This window comes from Cheilinus undulatus, linkage group 13 (genome assembly GCF_018320785.1).
Source record: "Cheilinus undulatus linkage group 13, ASM1832078v1, whole genome shotgun sequence".
NCBI lineage: Eukaryota > Metazoa > Chordata > Actinopteri > Labriformes > Labridae > Cheilinus > Cheilinus undulatus.
In genome coordinates this window covers 38699677-38721363 of record NC_054877.1, presented here as the reverse complement: position 1 = coordinate 38721363, position 21687 = coordinate 38699677, and the positions used below count along the sequence as shown (strand labels likewise).

The 21687-nt window shown below is 40.2% G+C and overlaps 1 protein-coding gene across 10 annotated transcripts in view; it reads left to right on the top strand.

The window, feature by feature from the left end:
- The window catches only part of ctnnd2b (catenin (cadherin-associated protein), delta 2b), a 273868-nt gene that overhangs the window by 211426 nt on the left and 40755 nt on the right, over window positions 1–21687 (top strand). For all 10 annotated transcript variants that reach the window (XM_041803815.1, XM_041803814.1, XM_041803823.1 and 7 more), the window contains 2 exons: window positions 13578–13710; window positions 15784–15997. In XM_041803815.1, coding sequence (XP_041659749.1) covers window positions 13578–13710; window positions 15784–15997 — 347 coding nt within the window. The remainder of the gene's footprint in view (window positions 1–13577; window positions 13711–15783; window positions 15998–21687) is intronic.

Sequence of the window (21687 nt, the reverse complement as noted above, 5' to 3'; positions counted from 1 at the left end):
CATCTCTTATTCTACCGTTGACTGTCTTCAGAGGTGGAAACAAACACAAATACATCCAACATAAATCCCAGAGTTCACTCTGGTTTCAGATTTCTCCAAAAGTCTTGAGTCATTGGAAATCCTGTCTGACCTTGCAAAACTGATAGACTGGCAAGATTCCCTTTCTGATATTTTAATTTTAAGGGAAGAAATTTAGGAAATCCATATTCTAGTTTAGTGTTATTCCATCCACTTTACCTCCAAGTACATCACATTTGTTCCAAGTTGATGCACATCTGCTATTACTTTATGTTTAAGTTAATGATCTGATCTGATGATTTTTTATTATGATTACATTAATAGGCCTATTTTAAAGATATTTGTTCAATATTTTCACCTTCCTTTCCCTCATGTGGATGTGTGTAGTGGATCTCCCCCTCTGTCTTTTTTCTCCCATTATCATCTCATGGCACCAGTGAGTTTGCATGAAAACATCATTTTAGCACAGATGTGGTGGCCACTTGGAAATACTGTATGTCACCGCTTGATAATGGCTGGATTCAAGCTGTCAAAACGAGTTTCCCTGGGGTGGCTGGGCCGAGCTTTAGAGATACGGTGAGGAGTTCAGGCATCCGGAGGGAACTAGGAGTAGAGCCGCTGCTTCTTCGCATCGAAAGAAATCAAGTTGAGGGGTTTTGGCATCTGATCAGGATGCTTCCTGGACGCCTCCCTGTGGAGGTTTTCTGGGCACGTCCAGCTTGGCGGAGACCTCAAGGAAGACCCAGAATGCACTGGAGGGATTATATATCATGTCTGGTCTGGGAATGCCTCAGGATCCTCCAGCAGAGTTGGAAAGTGTCACTGGGGAGAGGGATGTCTGAGTTGACTTACTCAAACTGCTACCACGGCGACCCAGCCTTGGATAAGCAAAAAAAGATGGATGGATGCATCCTGTGATTTAATCATAGCATGTTAATGCATTAATTTCACAGTTCTAGTTAACATTTTGACGACTTTTGTCAGAGAATGATTATTTTTCAGTCCTTGGTCCCCGAGAGATGGGGAGACAAGTTTGTGCAGAAAATGTCTTTGTCATTTTTAATTTGTGTCACATTATAAAATCTTTAAATAACACAACCAATGAGGGGCACAGAGGGAACTCTACATGAGGGGGGGAAACACAGGGGTTATAACTAGACAGGTGTGGGTGATCAGGGGCGGGGCTAACACAGAAAACAGGAAGTACATGACCTGGAAGACGGAGACAAAATAAAACAGGAAATGCCACAAGCATTCAAAATGACCTCCGGTCACATGATGAGTTGTGCAACAAAAATACCAGCTTTTCTTAAATGAAATAACAACACACTAGTCGATGTCAATCAAAGTAAAGGTAGCAAAGGTCAAAGGCCTTCCTGAAAGGGAAATTGATTTTTAGTGACAAATTATCAAGAGATGTTAATAGAGGTTAATTTCAATCTCTCTTTTCAATCAGTTAAAGCATGTGTAATGGGATTAAATCATAATAGGCTACCTTTTCACCCTTTGATTTGACTTATGGTCCAGCCTGTGGGCCCATTAGACAAATTATATCATATATGATGCTCAAATAGGAGGCAGGTGAAGTCACCTGTCGATCAAGTGGACACACATATATGCTACAGTTGTAATTTTTCAGTTCAAGTAGGGTTATCTGATTTTAGGAGCAGAAGTGCTATCTAAATATGTTGCTTTTTTATTATTTTTAACTAAAACAGAGCAAACATTCCCCGAGTGAACACTTTGCCCCTAGTTCACAGATGGCTCCGTGGTATTTGCTCATCCTGCTGTGAAGTTGTCGCACTGTGTTTGGGACTGGAAGCGCCGAATCCTCCTGCGTTCCCGTGGCACTGAAACACACACACACACACACGGAGTGAAATAATAATAAAATAAAGAGAGAGATGCTGAGTGAAAAGTAGTTCAGCTCCAGGCTAGAGTTAGTGAATGAATGAGCCATTATAGTACTGCTTTCTGGAGCAGAACACACTCACAAACACACACAGGCGAGATGACAGGAAGTGTCTTCTTTAGAGATGGAGAGATTTCCTTTTCCGTGTGGCATTTATTTCTGCAATGCACAGGCTGTCATTTCTCTGAGTAGAGCCATTCATTGGATGAGTCTTCAGCAGATGGACATAAGTATTCGACCACCTGACATGACCAAATGAGACTGTAATGCATTCAAGTGTGTGTACTTTTGCAGCTCTAACAGCCTCCACTCTTCTCTGAAGGCTTTCCAAAAGATTTGAGAGTGTGTCTTGTGGAATGTGTGCCCATTCATTTAAGTAGAGTATTTATGAGGCCAGGCACTGATGTTGGACAAGAAGGCCTGGCTCTCAATCTCTGTTTCAGTTCATCCTAAAGGTGCTCGATGGGGTTGAGGTCAGGGCTCTATGTGGGCCAGTCAAGTTCTTCCACACTAAACTCAAACCATGTCTTTATAGTCCTTTCTTTGTGCACTGGGCACAGTCATGCTGGAATGGAAAAGGGCCCTCCCCAAACTGTTGCCACAAAGTTAGAAGCGTAGCTTAGTCCAAAATGTCATGGTATGTTGAAGCATTAAGATTGGCCTTCAATGAAATAAGGGGTCTAGTCCAAACCCTGAAAAACAGCCCCATACTGTTATCACACCTTCACCAAACTTCACAGTTGGCACAGTACAGTCAGGCAGGTGTTCACCTTGCCTCTGCCAAACCAAGAACAAGTTTTCAAGCTCCACAGTTCAATGTTGTTGTGCTTTACACCACTCCATCCGACGTTTGGCATTGGACTTGGTGACGTATGAAAACCCATTCCATGACGCTCCTGCTGCACAGTTTCTGTGCTTCATTAATCTAAGTGGAAGTTCGGAACTCTGGAATCAGCGGAGTGTTGGCGACTTTTATGCTCCACTCTGTGATTTCACATGGTCTTCTGCTTCCTGGCTGAGTTGCTGTTGCTCCTCTACACTTCCGCTTTCTAATAATATCACCTTCAGTTGACTGTGCAGTATCCAGCAGGGATAAAGGAGGCAACCATCACAGTACCACACTTAAAGTCCCTAAGCTCTTCGGAACCCTTTTTGTATCACAAATGTTTGCAAACTTACGTACGTTGCTAGGTGCTTGATTTTCTACACCTGTGGCAACAGGTCTGATTGAAAAAACTGAATTCAATAATAACAGGTGTGGCCAAATACTTTTGTCCATGTGGTGTTGCACAGGGATTCCCATCTTAAAGGTCCCAAGAGCTTTGCCCTACAGCCCTCATGTGACGTTAGTATTCTTAACAGCTGCAGTGTAAGGAGTATGACCCCTGTGCAGATCTTTCATTCGTAGATATTTACATTAGATGTAGTTACAGGGTATGGGCTGTAAACCCCTCACCCTGAGGCTCCAGAGGCAGGTACACTGACCCCTTGTCAGCTGTATTAGCAACTGCCATAACCTTTGGTCAAGTTCCCCAAAATTTACAAAAACATTTTCAAAAATCAATTCCAAAAATTCCCCAAAACACCCAAGCAATTTTTTTTAAATTTTCATGAAAATTCTTGAAAATTTCCAATCACCCAGCCCCAAATTCTGAATCAAATTCTCCAAAACGTACCAATAAATTGGCTGGAAGTGCTAAAAAAAAAAAAAAACATCAGAAGCAACTTCACTCAAAACTTGCAACATGAAAATACTTGAAAATTTCAGTGAAAATTCCCTAGATAAATATGGAAATATTCCAAAAAAAATTCATAGCAAACTTACCCAAGCAAATTACTTACACTTCAGTGGACATTCAGGACAATTATCTCAAAAATCCTAATAACAGAAAGGATTTATTTGTTGTAGGAAAGCCAAGATGTAATTTCATCATCTGTGCATGCGGGGTTTTAGGAGGCTAAACCTCCAAACAAATACACCTGCTCATGTGTTTTTGTAAATTAAATGATTAAACTGTCAGAGTCCTGTGTGTTTATTACAGAGCTTTAGTAGGTATAGTCATGTAATTGAGGAATATTTAATTCTAAATAGGATATATATTTCATCACAAAGTCATTTTGATGTTTTTATAATTTTTTTGTGAGTTGGTGCCCAAATGCATACGACAGGTGCCCTTCCACTGTTTTTGCCCGTGCCCCTCAAACATCCTGAGTCCACCACTGCCTTGTAACTGTTCCAGTTTACCTTGTTGTAAAGTGGTACTGGTGAAGTCTGCTAAAGACTAAATCTGCTTTAGTCAGAGTAATCTCAGTTTAATGTCCTTATCACTGAACTTCAACATATGGCTCAGGCTGTGTTTTAGGTCGTCCCTGCATGTTGTTGAGCGTTTCTGTGAACCTGTGTTGAATATTTACATTTGTTTACTGAATATTGTGTGTGAGTGACCGTGGAGCTTCACATCCCAAGGCCTGGAGTTGAGTTTGATCCGCTGTGATGTGCCAATTTCTCTTTAGGGCTACGACTATTCTCAGCCCTGGTTCTGTCATTGTGTGTGGATGTGTTTGTTTGTGTTTGTTTCTCACCTCTTCGTGGCGTCTGTCGTCTTCAGATGTGCGTTGAAGTGTTTTGTCTTGTTTCGGTGTTCTGAGTGCACTTGTCTGTGTATCCTGCACCTGCAGGCAGACTACAATAAGGCCGTGTCATTTATGTGTTGACTGTCCATTCTGTTTCATGAATGTTATAGTGCTTTATCTTTTGTTGGTGAAGTGTTGGTGCCTCAAGTTCTGTGATTAATAGTTTTTTAGAAAAAGATCACAAAGAGATAGAGACTGGCAAAGAGAATACTGCAAAAAAAGTGCCATTTTTGACCTTTATGTGGCGTTTATACTGTGGTTACTGACGTTCAAGGGTCATCACCCGCTCTCTGTTTTGATTAACAGATTAATTCAGAAGCACTTTTTAACCAGATTTATGAAATTGCAAACCCTTTAATGAAAATGAATAGAATAACAGTTTGCAGAATTAGTGTTGACTGAGTTCTCTGGTAAAGGCTTCCTGGCAGATGCATGTTTTAAGCTCAACATCTGGAAAGGATGACCATGACCTGCTGCAGAGATAAAGGTTTGACTAATTGACTTGCAGTGTGTCAAGTAGCTAAAACCAGCTTTATGTGGACTATTTGCCCCTTTTATTGATTTGATAAATGAGTCTTGGTCAATATAATTTGGCTTTTTTGACAAAAAATACAGAAAATGTCTTTACTGTCAAAATGAAAACAGATTTTTCTGACAGACTGCAACGGGCTTGCACATCTGGACACTGCAATTTTGCTCCATTCTTCTTTGCAAAACTGCCCAAGCTCCATCAGGTTGCACAGGGATCTGGTGTGAGCAGCCCTTTTCAAGCCCAGCCACCAATTCTCTATTGGATTGAGGTCTGGGCTTTAACTCGGCCACTCCAGATTCCACATTCACTTTGTAGTCTTTAGACCAGTGGTTCTTAACTGGTTGAGTCATCGGACCCACTATCAACTCCTCAACGAGAATGTTGTAATGGTAGCCATGAATACTGATTAACAAGTCTTGCTACTGCAATCTCTTCAGACACATTCACTGCACTCAGATGGTCACTAATTGTGAGAGAACTAGCACCAACTGGCTGGACCTCTCTTGAATTGGGTCAGTCACTTTAAAGGAGGGAATTTTCAGGCCTATTTTACCTCACATTTTTAATTCAGTTGACATATCTGTAGATATCTGTTCTCATTTGGACATTTAAGAGTTTTTTGTAAAACTTTTGTGGCCATGATTGATTTATAAAATCAATAAAAGGGTAAAGCATCCAAGTGTCTGAATACTGACAGCACTGCAGACAATTAGATCAACTTGCACTTGACCCCTGCAGTGTGGAATTTTCAGAGCTGCTGTTGGTTTTCTAAATTTAAAATCAATGGTCCTGAACATTGAAACTAATCAATATACAGTGCTTAACAAATTTATTAGACCACCCTAACCCTAACCAAAGTAAGGTTTATGCCACAGCTGCCCTAAATTAACAGCATTGGTGATTACCAAAATCATATTTTATGTTTCTGCAATGGTTAATACACCAATATATAGAAGCTCTTTAACCCAAATGATATTTTTAATGTTAAAATATAATGATTATTGTTATCCATGAATTTACAAATTTACTGATTTACAAAAAAAAAAACACTGAAAAAATAGTAAATCACATTAATATTTCTTGATTTATGTCAAATGATAGTTATTTACTTGCATTCCTGAACAGAAAAATGAGTTTTAGTGGTTGAATGTCGTGCTTGATTAATTTCTGGCTTCTCAGAGAAGCCCAGTGAGCCGGCTCAAATTTGGGTGAATTCAGTTTGAAATCCCTCATTCCTGTTCAAAATGGTAAAATGTGGACAGCTCACTGAAAATGAAAGAGTCTGCATTAAAGCACTTCATGATGCAGGATGGTCTCTGAGACGAACATGACAGGTGGTCTAATAAATTTGTTAAGCACTGTATATATAAATTTAAGCTGCAGAAGTATGACGTCATTGTTAAGAATGACTCCTCCCAACTGAAACTGACCTCCAGCATTCCTGTCATACTGGATATCTTACACTTAGAGTATCGAGAATAACAAGAAACCATATCTGTCAAATTAGTGCAGTCAAATTATCAGAATTAGCATTTCAGTTCAGCAAAGATTACATAATTTTCTGAAATTGCCTGATAAGTGAAGCTGCCTGGTTTAATGGTTATTAAAGGGGCTTCAAGGCTGCAGGGGTTTTTATCGCTGGTGTCCACATGCTAATTACAATATAAAAAAACATGTATGCACTCACACAAACACACACACGGCAGCTCGCTCAGCCGTAACGTTAGATGTCTTATCATCCAATTAACCCACAAGGTGACCTAAACAAGGTTATGTCATCTCTGATCATATTTATTGAGGCTGTGAGTTTGTGTGTAGCTGCATTCATGTTGTGTAGGGAGAAGAGGATAGGAAGAAGAGAGGGAGGATTTCTCATGTAAAGAAGAAAATAGCCTTTGAAATAATGCTCTCCTCCCTCTCTTTGCAATCTCCTCATTTTTTCCAACACTGGGTTTATCCCATTGGCCCATTATGAAACTTAGAGACAAAAGCTCTCTAATCCTGGCACTCCAGCTCTGCTTTTGATGAGTGAGTGTGCATGCAACTTAGTTAGTGTGTGTCTGTTTGCAGTATCGGTGTGCAAGAGTGTCTATGAGTGCGTGAGCACATAAGCTCTAACTGCCCTGAGCTGCAGACTGAGTTGTGTGTTTGTGTTTGTATCCGTGCAACTTGTGTCGGATTAGATTGGACTGGAGTGATGTCTGTGGGGACGGGGGTCTGTTTCTGCATTAGAAATAAAATAAGTCAAAGGGTAGGACAAGCAGGGTTTTATTAGGGATGTGTGCATTCATTTGAATGTAAATTACTCGCTATTCCACTCCATTTTTACCAGTCAGTTAAACATATTACTAATATTTTTATCTGATGGCCCTCTATGCTGGTGAAATACAAATTCTAAACTGTAACATCCACAACAAACCAGCTCACAACAAGCCGGGACTATCACTTTAGACTGGCAGTGACCCTGGCTGATGGTCATTTTCCAGAGACTATGCCTAAACATGGACAAAGTCTTGTTGATACCATTCACTGGTGACAGAAAAGCTATTTTGATGATGGAACACACAATTTGCAGTTATACATTTTTCTCTGTATTAGCAGTCATTAATTTGCTCTTATTGCTATTATTCATATTTGGCGATGTGGCTGCTCTGGGATCCCATGACCATCAACGAGTCCATGCAGAAAGCATTAAGAAAGAACAGCACATGTTCCTAACTTTCCGGTGCAAATAAGTTAAGTCTGAGGCAGGGAGAGAAGACGCAATAAACCCAAAATAGAGCAGGACTCAGTGACAACAGAATGACATTGATTAAGTCAGATGTATCATAAAGGAGGAGCTGGGGTGGAGGATGATTGCAAAAGCAGCTTGCAGAAGGAGCAGCAAAGCACAGCCAGGCTAGCGCAGTTTGAATATGGCAGCATGGGTGCAATCAGCCAATAGCGTGCTCAGCTGATCTTGATGATATGAAAGCGCATAACTCTATGGCCTGCCTGAAGTTACGTGACACCCCTGATTTTTGAATCGATGTTAACGTGAATCCCAGGGCTTCTGCTGCCTGCCAAGTTGAGACATTGCAGGTTTCTGCATCTCTGCAGTTTAATGCTTGGCTTCCTCTTCTGGCTCCACAGCCAGTAGGGATGGACAATATCAGATTGTTTGAATTTGGTACGGTACGGATTCTTTTTGAAACTTTGTTTAAATTAAAATGTCTGTGCATGCAAGTAAAATATAAAATAAAAATAAATAATTCTGGTACAAACGTATACATAATCTAAAATATCTGCAACATAAAAAAATGCCCCATTTCTAAAAAAAATAAAATAGTAGAGATAGATAGGCCAACTATAACCACTAGTTTCAAGCAAGAATTTCAGAAATACAAGTCATCTAAGAATTTCATAGATATATTTATCTTTTAATTTTTCTACTATTTGGTCTTTATGTGGTTTTGGCATGTGGTCTAAGAGTACTTTTTATTATGTTTCCTTACATTTTTTTTTAAATTGACTTGGGGCCACACTGAGTGAGAAGGACAGCTTGGTTCATATGTTTGCAAGTGGAGCTGCTAAGAATTGTTATTCATGTATGGTTGGTCCCTAAAGTCACATGGTACAGCAGATTAAACATGTCTGATTGGTCTCCAAAGTCACGTGACACAGACAAGCAATAGGCAACACAGCCCCGAGGAGAGAGACAGAAACACTCAGGGAGAAGTGGTGACAAGATGTATTTTGTAGTACTCATTAGGTATCGATACTTTGTTAAAAAGATGTAAATATTGATATATTGACACTGTAGTATCTCCCACTACTAACAGTCAGAGAAATCCAGTACGACCAGGGCCTCTGGCGGTATTTTGATCCACAAACTGAGACATAAAAGTAGGGATGTGCATAGTTGTCCAGCTATATAGCTACATTTGCATATTAGCAAAGGCAATATTTACAAGTCAGTTACACTAATTATCTACTGTTTATCTACACACAGACCAGGTCAAATGCTCTTTTAAAACTGTAATACAGCCTCCTGCCACTAGTAGCTTCAGTTAATGGCTGCTACCTCCTTGCTAGAGCTTTTCTTTGGATCTTCAGTGGACATAAATACGAGAAGTCAGTGGTAGAAACAGTGCGGTATAGCATTATTTTGAATAACAAAATAAGCAACAAGTTGTATGGAGGCTGTTGAGGGTATAGCTAGTGAACCGAAGTGATGAGTAACCATAATCAGCAATCTCCAAACAGGAACAAAGACTAGAAGAGCTAGCAGCTAACTTTAGCCACACTCTACTCAGCACACCAGCATCATATACCCTATACCATCATATACCCACTGACACCATGACCCTGTGATGAATTTGACAGCCTTCTGAGCATTTCCCTTCTTTAGACTAGTTGGTTAGACACAGTTTAAATTGACATTGAGTCGTTATCTGATAGGGAACAAGGATATCAGCTTGAAGCTTCGCAAGATGAATCCACCTGATGACAGAAACAGAATTTGGCCAGTCTATTTTGCATGCGGTGAATCCTCTTTATTTTTGTTGAAACATGAAAGAATCGATTGATATCCTGGAATTATTACATCTTTCCATGAGCCTCATTCAGATCTGTCAGTTTTTCATCAAAAAAACGAAAGAGAAAAAAATCCTCTTTGTTGAGCCTCAGGAACCACCCCTGTCTAGAAAACGTGGTTTCAGTTTCTATTAGCCACAGATAATCTATTTCGATAAGCCCCGCCTGCTTCTCCCCCCTCACCCTCCTCTCTTTGACTTTATTCTCTCACATCAAATGTTTCTCACGCTAATCATGTGTGTTTCTTCACCCTCGCACACATTAAGAGGGTTACTGAGTTAAGTTTGTTCCTGTTTGTGTATCCATGCCTAAAGCGTGCCTTCAGGCAAAAGCAGCAGACCCTTGTTACATCTTAAAGCTAAAGCAGCGAGGGCAGTTAGAAGAAACGATTCATCACAGCAGGAATAAGCTCTGACAATGGATCCAAGATGGCCTCTGTTGTTTTAGATCTCACACTGGCCGTGTGGAGAAAACCTGATTTACTGACGGTTTTCATCATGTTGAGCATCAGACACAAGAACTCCTCATATGCTAACAGTCCTTTTATGTTTATTTGAGTACTGTTATTGATATCTAATAAAGGTTAATAAATTCCCACTCTTTTTTAGATATATTAGTTGCAAAATTACTGCATTTGTATGATAAACATTTTCAGTTATGCAGTGCCTATAAAAGTACTCAACTCCTTGTATGGTTCACAGTTTTTTCATGGTTTAGCACATTAAACTCTGATCTTACCAATGTTTCAGCCGGTGTGTGGGTCACCATCCTTCAGTCTTGCTCATTGTGACAGGAAATCCATCTCTTATAAAAGATCTAGATCACTTGGATCAGCTTAGTAGAGCTGATTGTTTGGCTCCCAAATGGCTCCTCATTTGGTACCAGTTTGGATTTTTAAATGTGGATTAAATAACGGCAAAGGGCGCAGAAAAGGAAACTGGCACTCAACTTTAACTTTAAAGAGCCGTTTCATTGAACAGGCTTGTTCGTGAGTGGCTCATCATTACACGGTCTCTTACAAAAACAAGGTTTTTTTCTGTCCATAGTTCATTACTATTTAAATTAGTTTCAAGTTTGTGAAAAAAACAAGGATTTTTTAATATGTTAAAGGGGCTCAGCTAGCCTCGTAGCTCAGGACAAGGCCCCTCTAGACTTTTGTCTCCCTTCATCTGGCTAGATGACGCCAGGCGCCAGGAGGTCTGGACTAGGTATTTGTGATATTGATCACCTCCAGGCCAGGCAAATCTGGGGTAAAAATCACTGTTTTGTAAAGTATTGGGATTGTATTCAATGTATGAAGACATTTTCTCATCATAATTGCAGCGTAGAGATTCATTTAGAGCTGTAAAGTATGAACTTTCCTCCATTCTCATTCATTCCTAATGGCTGTCTCTCACTCCCTGACATTTGGGGTCACAGTATTGCAAACAGCCTATTGGTCCTGTACTGCCCTGCTAAGCTTAAACTATGTATGCAGTGTTCTTGATGTCTCTGTCTTAACTTTACTAACTCAGAAGTAAGAGCACTGCAAATGTCAGTGAGGGTTTTTGTGTCTCCAGAAGATGGTCCTGAAGTTTCACTTTCACTTTGGCTCTTTAAATCTTCTTCCACTCTCTGGATTTTCATGAGATTTTGCAATCAAACAGACAACATTTGTGAGCTTACAGTGCTGCCAGTCAGTTTTCCAGTTCATGTCAAGGTGTTGACTTATGTCAGGGTTAAGACTTCCTGCAGGCTGGTCAGATTCTCCAACTACAAACCAGGAAATCTCTTAATGGGTTTAGCTGGGTAAACCAAGGCTTGGAGATGTTTATACTACAAGGGCTGGATTTACACTTAATTCAGATTAGGAAACACAATCATTGCATGCACAGTTATACTAAACTTCAGCTGTGGCTCAATTAGAAAAGTTAATTGGACTTCTTCCCTTGGCACAGTACACAAGCACTGAGGGAGAACAGATTTGATGACATGCTAAAAAGCAGCACACTGGTTTTAAGTTTAACAAAAAATAAAAATAAAACATGAGCAACACAGATCTGTGCCTTTCGTATGGACTAAGCCTTACTTTCAGCACAAATGCACCTCACGCTGTTTGGCTGTTCCCCATCTTATGGTCAATTTTGAAGGCAGACAACAACATGACTGCTGCTCCACAACACACTTACACTGACTGACCTCTGAGTCAAGGCCCAGCAGAGAAATTAGGACGTACAGAAGACCTTGTTCACTTTGAGGCCCCGTCCATACAGAGACAAATTCAGGAGTATACACAAAAGTTTTTTTTAGTCGTATCGGCATTTTATCCACATGGAAATGGTGTTTTGGGAGTCCGTAAATGCTACTTTTGGAGACAGGGTCCCAGAGTGAACAAATCTGTGAACGCTTACAGTTTCGTCTCCATGTGGATGGCCAACTGCATCTTCTTGAAATGATTACATCATGCATAGCATAGCCAACTTAAGTCGCATGCACGGGTCAAACCAAAACAACAATGACGGATTAGAAGGTTGTGTTTGTGCTGCAGAAGCCCCTGAGCTTATTATGGTTGTCACAGCAAAATCTGATGCTCCTTTACCACCACCAGGAACAACAAATGTTCATGGAGAACAGCATGCACCAGATGTTCTTAAATCCACCACGGAGAACAACCAGAAGGGCAACCAAGAGAAAGTGTTGAGCAGTTTCCTGTAATCTTCTCTCTTTTGGTGCATTTCTGTGGCAGCATTACAGCACCACTTACGGGTTTGATATGTATAGTACACTGTTTTCAGTCATTTTCAGTGGTTCTGTGCTTACGCAGACATTTCCTGAAACGATCCTGTGTTTGCAGAAAAATTTTTCAAAACGAGACAGAAATAGGCCGAAGTCTGATTGTGTTTGCATGTAAGAAAATAAATGTTAAGCCCACATTCAGACTACAGAAGTGAATGAAAGATGCAACAGTGCTTTGATTGAAAACAAATAGCTTATTTAGGGTTTTTGCTTATTTTTCATGCAGTTCAATTGTCTAATTCAGTGGTCCCCAACCTTTACTCTTAAAGGCCCCCTCTTATATCTATGAATTGTTTCATCCCCTCAGTACCCACTGGTAAAATACATCTAAATAATAAATAATAATCATCTGGATGTAGACGAGGCATTTCTCTAATCAGTTACTGTTTTCCACTGTTTTCAGTTCAGTTTGCTGTTTATATTTGACTTTAGAGTGTCATAAATTCATGACTTTAAAAACTTGACATTTTTTAGTCAATAATGTAAATTTTATACCTTTTTAAGTTGGAAATTCTGAGTAATTTTTACCTCTAAATGTACAACTTAGTAATCTAAAAAATGCAATATTTTTTCACAAACATTTTGGCTTTTTTTGTTTGTTTGTTTTTCAAAAATGGAAAGATACTCTATTTTTCAATCTTTTAGTGTGACTCCCATATTGACAGTCGACAGGGCCCTGCGCCCTCCTGAGATCTTTGGCAACCCCCTTGCAGTGCCTGCAGCCCAGATTGGGAACCATTGGTCTAGTTGGTATAGCTTCCAAGAAAATGTAAAACAGTGTGCTCTAGGTTATATGAAGAACATTTTCCCATATTTATGAGGGCATGGCCCTGCTAACCCAGGACCATGCTGCTGCTGATGAGTGGTGTTTCCAGAACCTACACAAATCAAAAAACAATTTTCAACTTTATTTTCTTTCTCATAATTAATTTACAAACTTTACACCTGCCCTCTCTCTCTTCTGCCCTCCGTCATCTTCCTCTGGTGAGCCTTTTTAATCCAGGTTACAATAGGACACCATGCTGCCTGCTTCATTTCCACAAATTCATCTCCACATACATAAACCCAAATAAACATCTTCATCTCTGCACACATGGAAACATACTGTATCTTTTCTGTGTGTCTCTGTAGGGAGTTTGGCTGGAGGGATCCAGAGCTGCCTGAGGTGATCCAGATGTTGCAGCATCAGTTCCCATCAGTCCAGTCCAATGCTGCTGCTTACCTCCAGCACCTCTGCTTCGGAGACAACAAGATCAAATCTGAGGTATTTATCCACACAAATGCACAGGTGCATGCACACTAACAGAACTACTTTGGCTCATTTAACGGAAAAAAAACTTTCAGTAAAGATTAATTTTAGAAATTAAATAGAGTTTCTGAATTTGTTTAGATAGAAATCGCAAATGCTTACTTCAAAAGCCTCAAATGTAGCATCTCTGTTGTCACTATTTGGTTTTTGCAGTCAGAAAAATAAAATCATACATCACCATACCTTATCAGTCAATGTGGGTCTTTGGCTTCTCACAACATCTTTTCCAGCTTTGCCACCATCTGTCTGGGAACAAATGAAGCCCAGCATTAGTTCATTCAGGAGAGTATAGTGAAACGCCCGGCTGTGATCAGCCAATCCTTATTATTGCATAACAGCTCCCAAAGCCAATCACAGCTCTTTCTCTCAACACAGCCATAAATTTAGATATGGTATACTCATTAATCCATGCTGACATTAATGCTTATGCACCACTCTGCTGCTGCTAGCAAAGCTTAACTTCCTCCACCCCAGCCTCCTCCTTTATAGCATAAAGCTTGTTGCATCCTCATATTCAGTGAGGAACATACATCACTCCTGGTGAAGAACTACCTCCAGAAGGTCAAAGTGAGCGTTACTGACTGGCCTGAAGACCAAGGTCCATGCCAGAAGACTGTTAAATCTGGAGGAGCCTGGCCAAAGAAGAATAGGCTGAGATTCCTCGCGAGACGTGTCAGAAACTTGTTTAAAACTAACAACAAACAACTGCAGCACAACCTGTTTAGCATATCAACATGATTTCACAATCCTTTCATAAAACCCAATCTCATAATTTGATTTGATCTGATTTGATTGCCATAATCCAGTCTGATTACTTTTGGATAACAGAGTTTGTATAATTGTCTAGATGTGCTGAATGGGATCGTAATTTGCAAAATGATTGCAATGTGATATAAAATATATAATTACTGATCAGTAAACTCCACTAAACTTCTCACTAGCTAGAACTCCTTATTCCTCATCCCTAAGTCCTCTCTGCAAAGTGCTCTGGTCTGGAGTCTGTTATGTTCTCATTGCTCAGCATCTCGTAGAGAACAGTTTGGCCTGTCCCTTCAATGTCAACTTGATTCGGCTCAGTTCAACTTTATTAATCCCCACGGAGACGACGATATGAGGCCAAACAAAGTTCTTCACACACAACAATAATCCAACAGGTTTATAAATAGATGGAGACGGGTGAAAAAGATGACGGATGTTGAAATTGTGATGAAAAATGTAGTATGAATGTAGTAATAGCAGGGTAGTCAAACAACAGTGAGACCATTTTTTGTCCTTGACTGAGATGCCTGAAAATGAGAAAGAATGCTGAAGGACATGAATAGCTAACTGCCTGCCCGGTCATCTGGCAGCAGGAACATTATCTACATATAATGTGTTGATTTAAAATAGTTTTATAATGGGGACTGAATGAATATTGAACTCTGACTTGGTAACAGGATGTCGTTTAACTTCTCCATGGCACCCAGGAGTGCCATCTGGCATTGTCTGTGGTCTCTTAAACAGCACTCTGAGTCAACCAATAATTAAAAGGAATGTGCAGATTATTAAGTATTCCAGTATTGTTAATCATATTGTCTCATATGCCCTGTTTTTGAAACCACATCAGCGTTGAGTTCAGCAAATTTTAGGCTTATGCCATTTCAGCAGGTGTGCTAAAATGTGTCAAAGTGTGTTTTTATGGTCTACAACACCATTCTGTAAAATTATAGCTATTTTTATTGTTTAAGAAGATTTTTTTAAGACAGCGGTTCTCAAAATGGTGTAACAAGGCACACTGGTATGCCTTGAGGCAAGTCTAGGTGTGCCAATTTTTCGCTGTTGTATGGATATGAATATGGTGTGCCTGGAGACTTATGCCTGATTGAGTGTGCCCTGGGAAAGAAAGGTTAAAAACAACTGTTTTAGACAATTAAAAATGTGTGCATATATCATTATCAGCTAAAATGAGTTTGGAGATATCAGCATATTGGATTTTGGAAAAACTCCAATATTGTGCCTCCTTAATATTGGTCGCTCCTCTGTCTGCAGATCCGGCGGCAGGGTGGCATCCAGCTGCTGGTGGACTTGTTGGACCATCGGATGACAGACGTTCACCGCAGTGCTTGTGGAGCCCTGAGGAACCTGGTCTACGGCAAAGCCAACGACGACAACAAGATCGCCCTGAAGAATTGCGGGGGAATACCAGCTCTGGTCCGACTCCTCCGGAAGACGACTGACGTGGAGATCCGGGAGCTGCTTACAGGTAAGAAGCACATTTCTTCTGAGGTTATGTAATTTGATGTGTACAAGGTTTGAAGATCACAAACAAACCTGGAGCACTTCAATTGTTGACTCCGGTTTCCTTTCTGGTGTTTCTGTGTGCAGAGATTTCCAACTGTATCAAAGAGAAGTCTCCATTTACACAGTGCTAAAAGTCTAAAAGTCTGAAGCATACATGCATTTTTCTGTTGACATTGATAAAATAAATGTGCTGCATAAATGTATTTATATTTCTACAAATGCTCAGTCATCACATGCATGGTAGGTTTCTATGCCATTACTTGCCTGTAATAAAATAATCAGACCATGCTAAACAGCTGTAACAGCTATAGTTGATTTTTGTATCAGGGCTACGTGATTTTGGTCAAATTGAGTTTGACAATCGAAATGTTCATATCAATGCCCTTCCTGGCTTTCACTGTTCATTTACACCCTGAGCACTTCTTTCTAATCAGCATTCACACCCACTGTTTTCACGTCTGCAGGGAGATAGAAGTCAGCAGAGCTAAAAGAGCAATACTACTCCATTTTTAAACTCATCTATGTTTGAAATCCTTTGGGTGTTTGTCCCAATCCTGGAGCCAAATGAGAAAAATGGATTTCTCCTTCCATCACACATACTCATGAAAACATCTGTGCCATCAGCCTGTACAGAGCATGACATTTCAACACTTGGCATGTCAAAAACAGGTTTTAGCTATAGCTTCTCTAATCAGGTTTTAGCCCAAAGCTTTTACATGCATTTCTTTCTCACATATCTACACCCCATAATGAAAACAGAATTTAAACTTTTTTTTCAAATTTGTTAAAAATAAAAACTTAAATATCACATTGACATAAGTATTCAGACCCTCTGCAAAAACAGAGGCCTCTGCCCAATTCTCTTGATCTTTGCTGAGATGTTTCTACACTTTTTTTGGATTCCACCTGTGGTAAATGGCATTGATTGGACATGATTTGGGAAGGCCTCACAGCTGACAATGCATATCAGAGCAAAAACCAAGGCCTGAGGTCAAAGGTACTGCCTGCAGAGACAGGATTCTTGCAAAGCACAGATCTGGAGAGGGACAAAAAAAAAATCTACTGCACTGAAGGTTCCTAAGAGCATTGTGGCCTCCATAATTCTCGACATGAAGAAGTTTGGCACAACCAGGACTCTTCCAGGAGCTCATCGTCTGGCCAAACTGACCAGTTGGAAGACAAAGGCCTCCAGAGATCCTGTGTGGAGATGAGACAAAATTCCAGAGGGACAACCATCATTGCAGCCCTCCACAGATCTGGGTTGCATTGGCTACTCAGACTGCTGCTACCTTGCCTTGAATAAGCGAAAAAAGATGAATGTATGCATGGACTTTGGACATTTTGAATCAATTCAGAAGCATAGCAATTAATATTTGCTATGCTGACATGAAGTGATTTTCCCTTTAAGTGCATTTAAGTTCCAAATATTGGATATTGGTCCCATGAGGGCAGTACATACAATCTGTATTGGTATCAGCCCTGAAAAATCAATATTGTTTGACCTCTAACCTTAATCATCAAGCAGCCCTGCCACAAAATCAACTATACTTCCTATAGCTGCCCATCGTGGTCTTACTTTTAAAGTGTCCCAACTCAGGCAAATTTATCACCTGTCCTTCTAAACTCTCCTTATAAATAAACCATCCCTGTGTCCCACAGTGGCTCTCCTTGAGCTGCTACCCACCACCCAAACTACTTCCAGCAGTGCTTAACTTCAAGGTGACATGAGATCCTGGTGAGGGATAAGCATTTGAAGCATTATTTGTAGTAATAATTGGCAGTCATGAATGCTAAAAAGAACCAAATCGTCTCCCAGCAGATGAAAATCTTATCAGGAGAGTGAACATGAGAGGAGCATCATATGACCCTTGTGTGCTGCGTAAACATGTATGTTTATGTGTTTAGTAATAATATAGAAAGGTTTCAGGCTTAGCAGAGATGAAATAAAAGGTTTTTTGTATGCTGCTGAAGTCTTAAAGAAGATTACCATATAAATTAGAGCAGCAATTCAAGGCACGGAGCACAGAAATCCCTCCTGTCACAAATTAATCAGCTGAACGACCGACCGGACGCAGACAGACCTTGCTCTACTCTCTCTCTCAAAGACCCAGAGGAAATAACTCTCTCTCTCTCTCCGTTCCTCCGACTCTCTCACTCGCCCTCTTATCCCTCTGTGGTTGGGTTTTTAATAATTGGTCTCCCCTCTCTTCCTGTCTCTCTCCTGTCCTCTTTGCCTTTCTCCGTCTCCATTTTTCCACTCTCTATCCCTTACCCTCTTGACCATTCTCTCTCTCTCTCCCTCTGGTGAGCATTTTGAATCAGGATCACAGCGGGAAGTCAAGCTGCCTATCTAGCTACGGATCCAACACACACACAACTTGGCACAATTTCTCACGCATTCAGTTCACTGGATGGCACATAAAGTCACAAACAAGGTCGTCGCCCTCCGCTCCTCAGTCTCTCTTATTTGGAGAAATAATGCTGGTTCAGGAGCAGATATTGGCTCTGACTCTCAAGATTAGACAGACCTAACCTGACACACCAGATAGACTGTTTCACCTAAACATAACATGGGATATATTTTACATCCATCAGTTAGCACCCCATTTACAGTGTTTGAAAAGGACAGAACCTTTAAAAACATCATGATGGCTCCAATGAAGGTGATTGGCTGAACACACTCATCACTGACCAAAGACTTAAAAGTCCTTCAACCTTTATTTGATCATAAACTGTATAGTGCAAAGACAACAAGTTTAACGTTCAAACTGACAAACTTTATTGCTTTTTTCTGAAAGAAACACACATTCTAAATTTGGTGCCTGCAACATTTTTCAAAAAAGTTGGGACAGGTGCAAGAAAACACATGGAACATTCCACAGGTAAGAAGGCTGGTTGATAACAGGTGGTAGTGCCATTATTGGGTATAAAAGGAGGCACTCCTTCTTACCTTCATACCTTCTTAGCCCTTACAAAGGCTTTTCTAGCTAGCCTGCAACTTGAGTGACTTGCCAAGGTCTTTAAAGATTAAATCCACACCAGTAAGTCTGTTTTATTCTCAGTGGATGTGTCGGAAATCTGTTTGAAACATGGAGCAGTTGATGGTGATCCGAGTGGGTCTTTGTCTAACAGTTTTGCTTGACCGGTACAGTCACCCATGGTGACTGAAGACATGTCAGTACACGACTTTGTAAACCTTTCAAAGCACGTGGATTCACCCGTTTCCATGTTGCTCACTGGCAAATCCATCTTGCAGAGCTCCCTTCTGAACAGTTTGGGCCCGGTTACAAAGTGACAGGACCAATCAGCATCGAGGGGCTGTACTTTCAGGCACGGCAGAGTCGTGACATACATAAGCAGCAACAAGGGGCTGGTGCAGTTTTTCCATGCATCCACGCTAAGCTCTCCCATCATAATTGCACCTGACTTTTGTCGCTGCTTGCTTACATTACAACTCCGCCACCGCCTCCGACAGTACTGCCTCTTAGTCCTGATTGGTCCCGTCACTTTCTTACAGGGCCCAGTCTGTTCAAATGGGAGCTTTGCAAGATAGGTTTGACAGTGAGAAACACGGAAACGGGCAAATCCAACTGCTTTGCAAGGTTAGCATATGCTTCTATTCAGACAGCACCTTATTTCAGCAAGACAATGCCAGTCCATATTCTGCATGAGTTACAACAGCATGGCTTCACATTATAAGAGTGCAGGTACTATACTTGACTGGCCTGGCCTGCATCAGTCCACACCTTCCTCCCACTGAAAATATACAGCACATTAGTAAGCACAAAATATGACGATGGAAAACCAACAGTGATGAGCAACATAAGATGTGCATCAAACTAGAATGAAAAAAAAAATCTCACTTTACTACTTAACAAAGCAGTGTCTTCAGTCCTTAGAAGAAGGACTGAATGGGATGTAACAGAGATGTAAACATGCTCTTGTCCCAACTTTTTCTGAAGAGTGTTGCTGGCATCTAAGAAAATGAAATATACACAGAAAGAACCAAACATTTAACTTTCTCGGTATTGAAAACAAATCTCTAACCTTTAATCCTCAGACGTTTTTCATTCCGACAAAGACTGTAGCCTGAGCAGAATCTCTGATATATTAGGAAACAAAAGAAGAAGCAGGAAGACAAACAATTATTTTATCTGAGATGTTGCAGATGACAGAAATATAACAGGAATCAAAATACAGTGCAAATGAGAGACAACAGTCGTCTCAGAGACAAAGAGAGATAGCCAACAGGCTCATTTCCTCTCCCTCCATATAGTCATGCATTCATAACCTCCTGCTGCCTCTCATGATGTAAGGCTGAGGCAATTAGCCTTCTTCATCTGTCACTGTGTGGATGTGGACGTCCTTTGAGCCCCGATGTGTGCGTGCCCCTGTGTGTTTGTGTGCAGGAGGATATTTTATATGTTTGAGATGATTCGTGAGACTGATCAAAGATAAAACCTCTCTGCCTTTCACCCCAGGGAGGTGATGTTATTCTCTGCACAGAGATGCCGGCAAACAGCTGATTTTACTCAAGATATTCAAATGTCCTTTTTTTTCTTGCAACTGCACCACAGTAGCATGCACCATGCATATTTTTGCAATTCTAGAGTTATGGCTGTTCAAATACGAAACTGACATCCACCTGAAACCTTAGCTTTTACTTGTACTGCATTTCAGTTTCTCCCACTTAAACTCTCATAAGTTTAAAAGCTTCGCCTTGTCTTTGAACAGGAAGAAGTTTTGACCAAAAAGGATGTCCAGAAATCTCCTGAAGATCCTGTGTCTGTAGAAAATACAGCAATGGATTGGTTTTAGAGCAGATATTTGGCTTTGTGTCAGCCAGTCGGTCGGTTGTTGGGGGTCTTCAGTCAGTAAGAAATTGTGTCAACCATTGAGAGAGGTATGGTGGAGTCATTTTGATGATGGACCACAAGGACTTGTTAAGGACAAGCATGGACAAAATTTCCCCTAAAGTTTTAAATCTATCGGAAAATTTCCTTTCTAAGATCCACATAAATTCCCTCAAAATCCAAAGAAATTACCTGAAATTTCTGTAAAAAAATTCCTCAGCATATTTTAAAAGGATCCCAAAAAAAGTAGCCCTTTTTTTTTTTTTTTTTTTTTTTTTTCAAAATATTTGCCAAGTTTCAGGGGAACTAAAAGCTAAATATTTCAATAAAGCATTTCACAAAAATGTAGTGAAATTTTCTGAAAATTTTTGAGCAAATTCCCCAAAATTTCCAATTCCCCCTAAAATGTAATATCAAATTCCCAGATGATTTACAAATACATTCCCAAAAACATCACAAAAATAACAGAAAATCCCTGAACATCCAAACAAAATCCCTGAAATTTCCATGGAAATTAATGAAAATTTCCAAACATTCTGGCTGCAGAATGTTAATTCCTGATGGCTACTCCGATAGACTGTTCATCTGAGATACCATATATCTCAGAGCAGAAATACATGCTAAAACTTTCAAAATTAAATCGGATTAGACTTCTGTTTAGGGTTAGGGTTCAGATAACGGTAAGGATACCAAAAGTTAAAAGGTAAAAACCTGACCAGCAAGACCTGATTATAAAATATTTAATAAAAATGGGTAAACAGTCTGTTTACAGGAAAAAACTTATTCTCTGTGAAAGCAT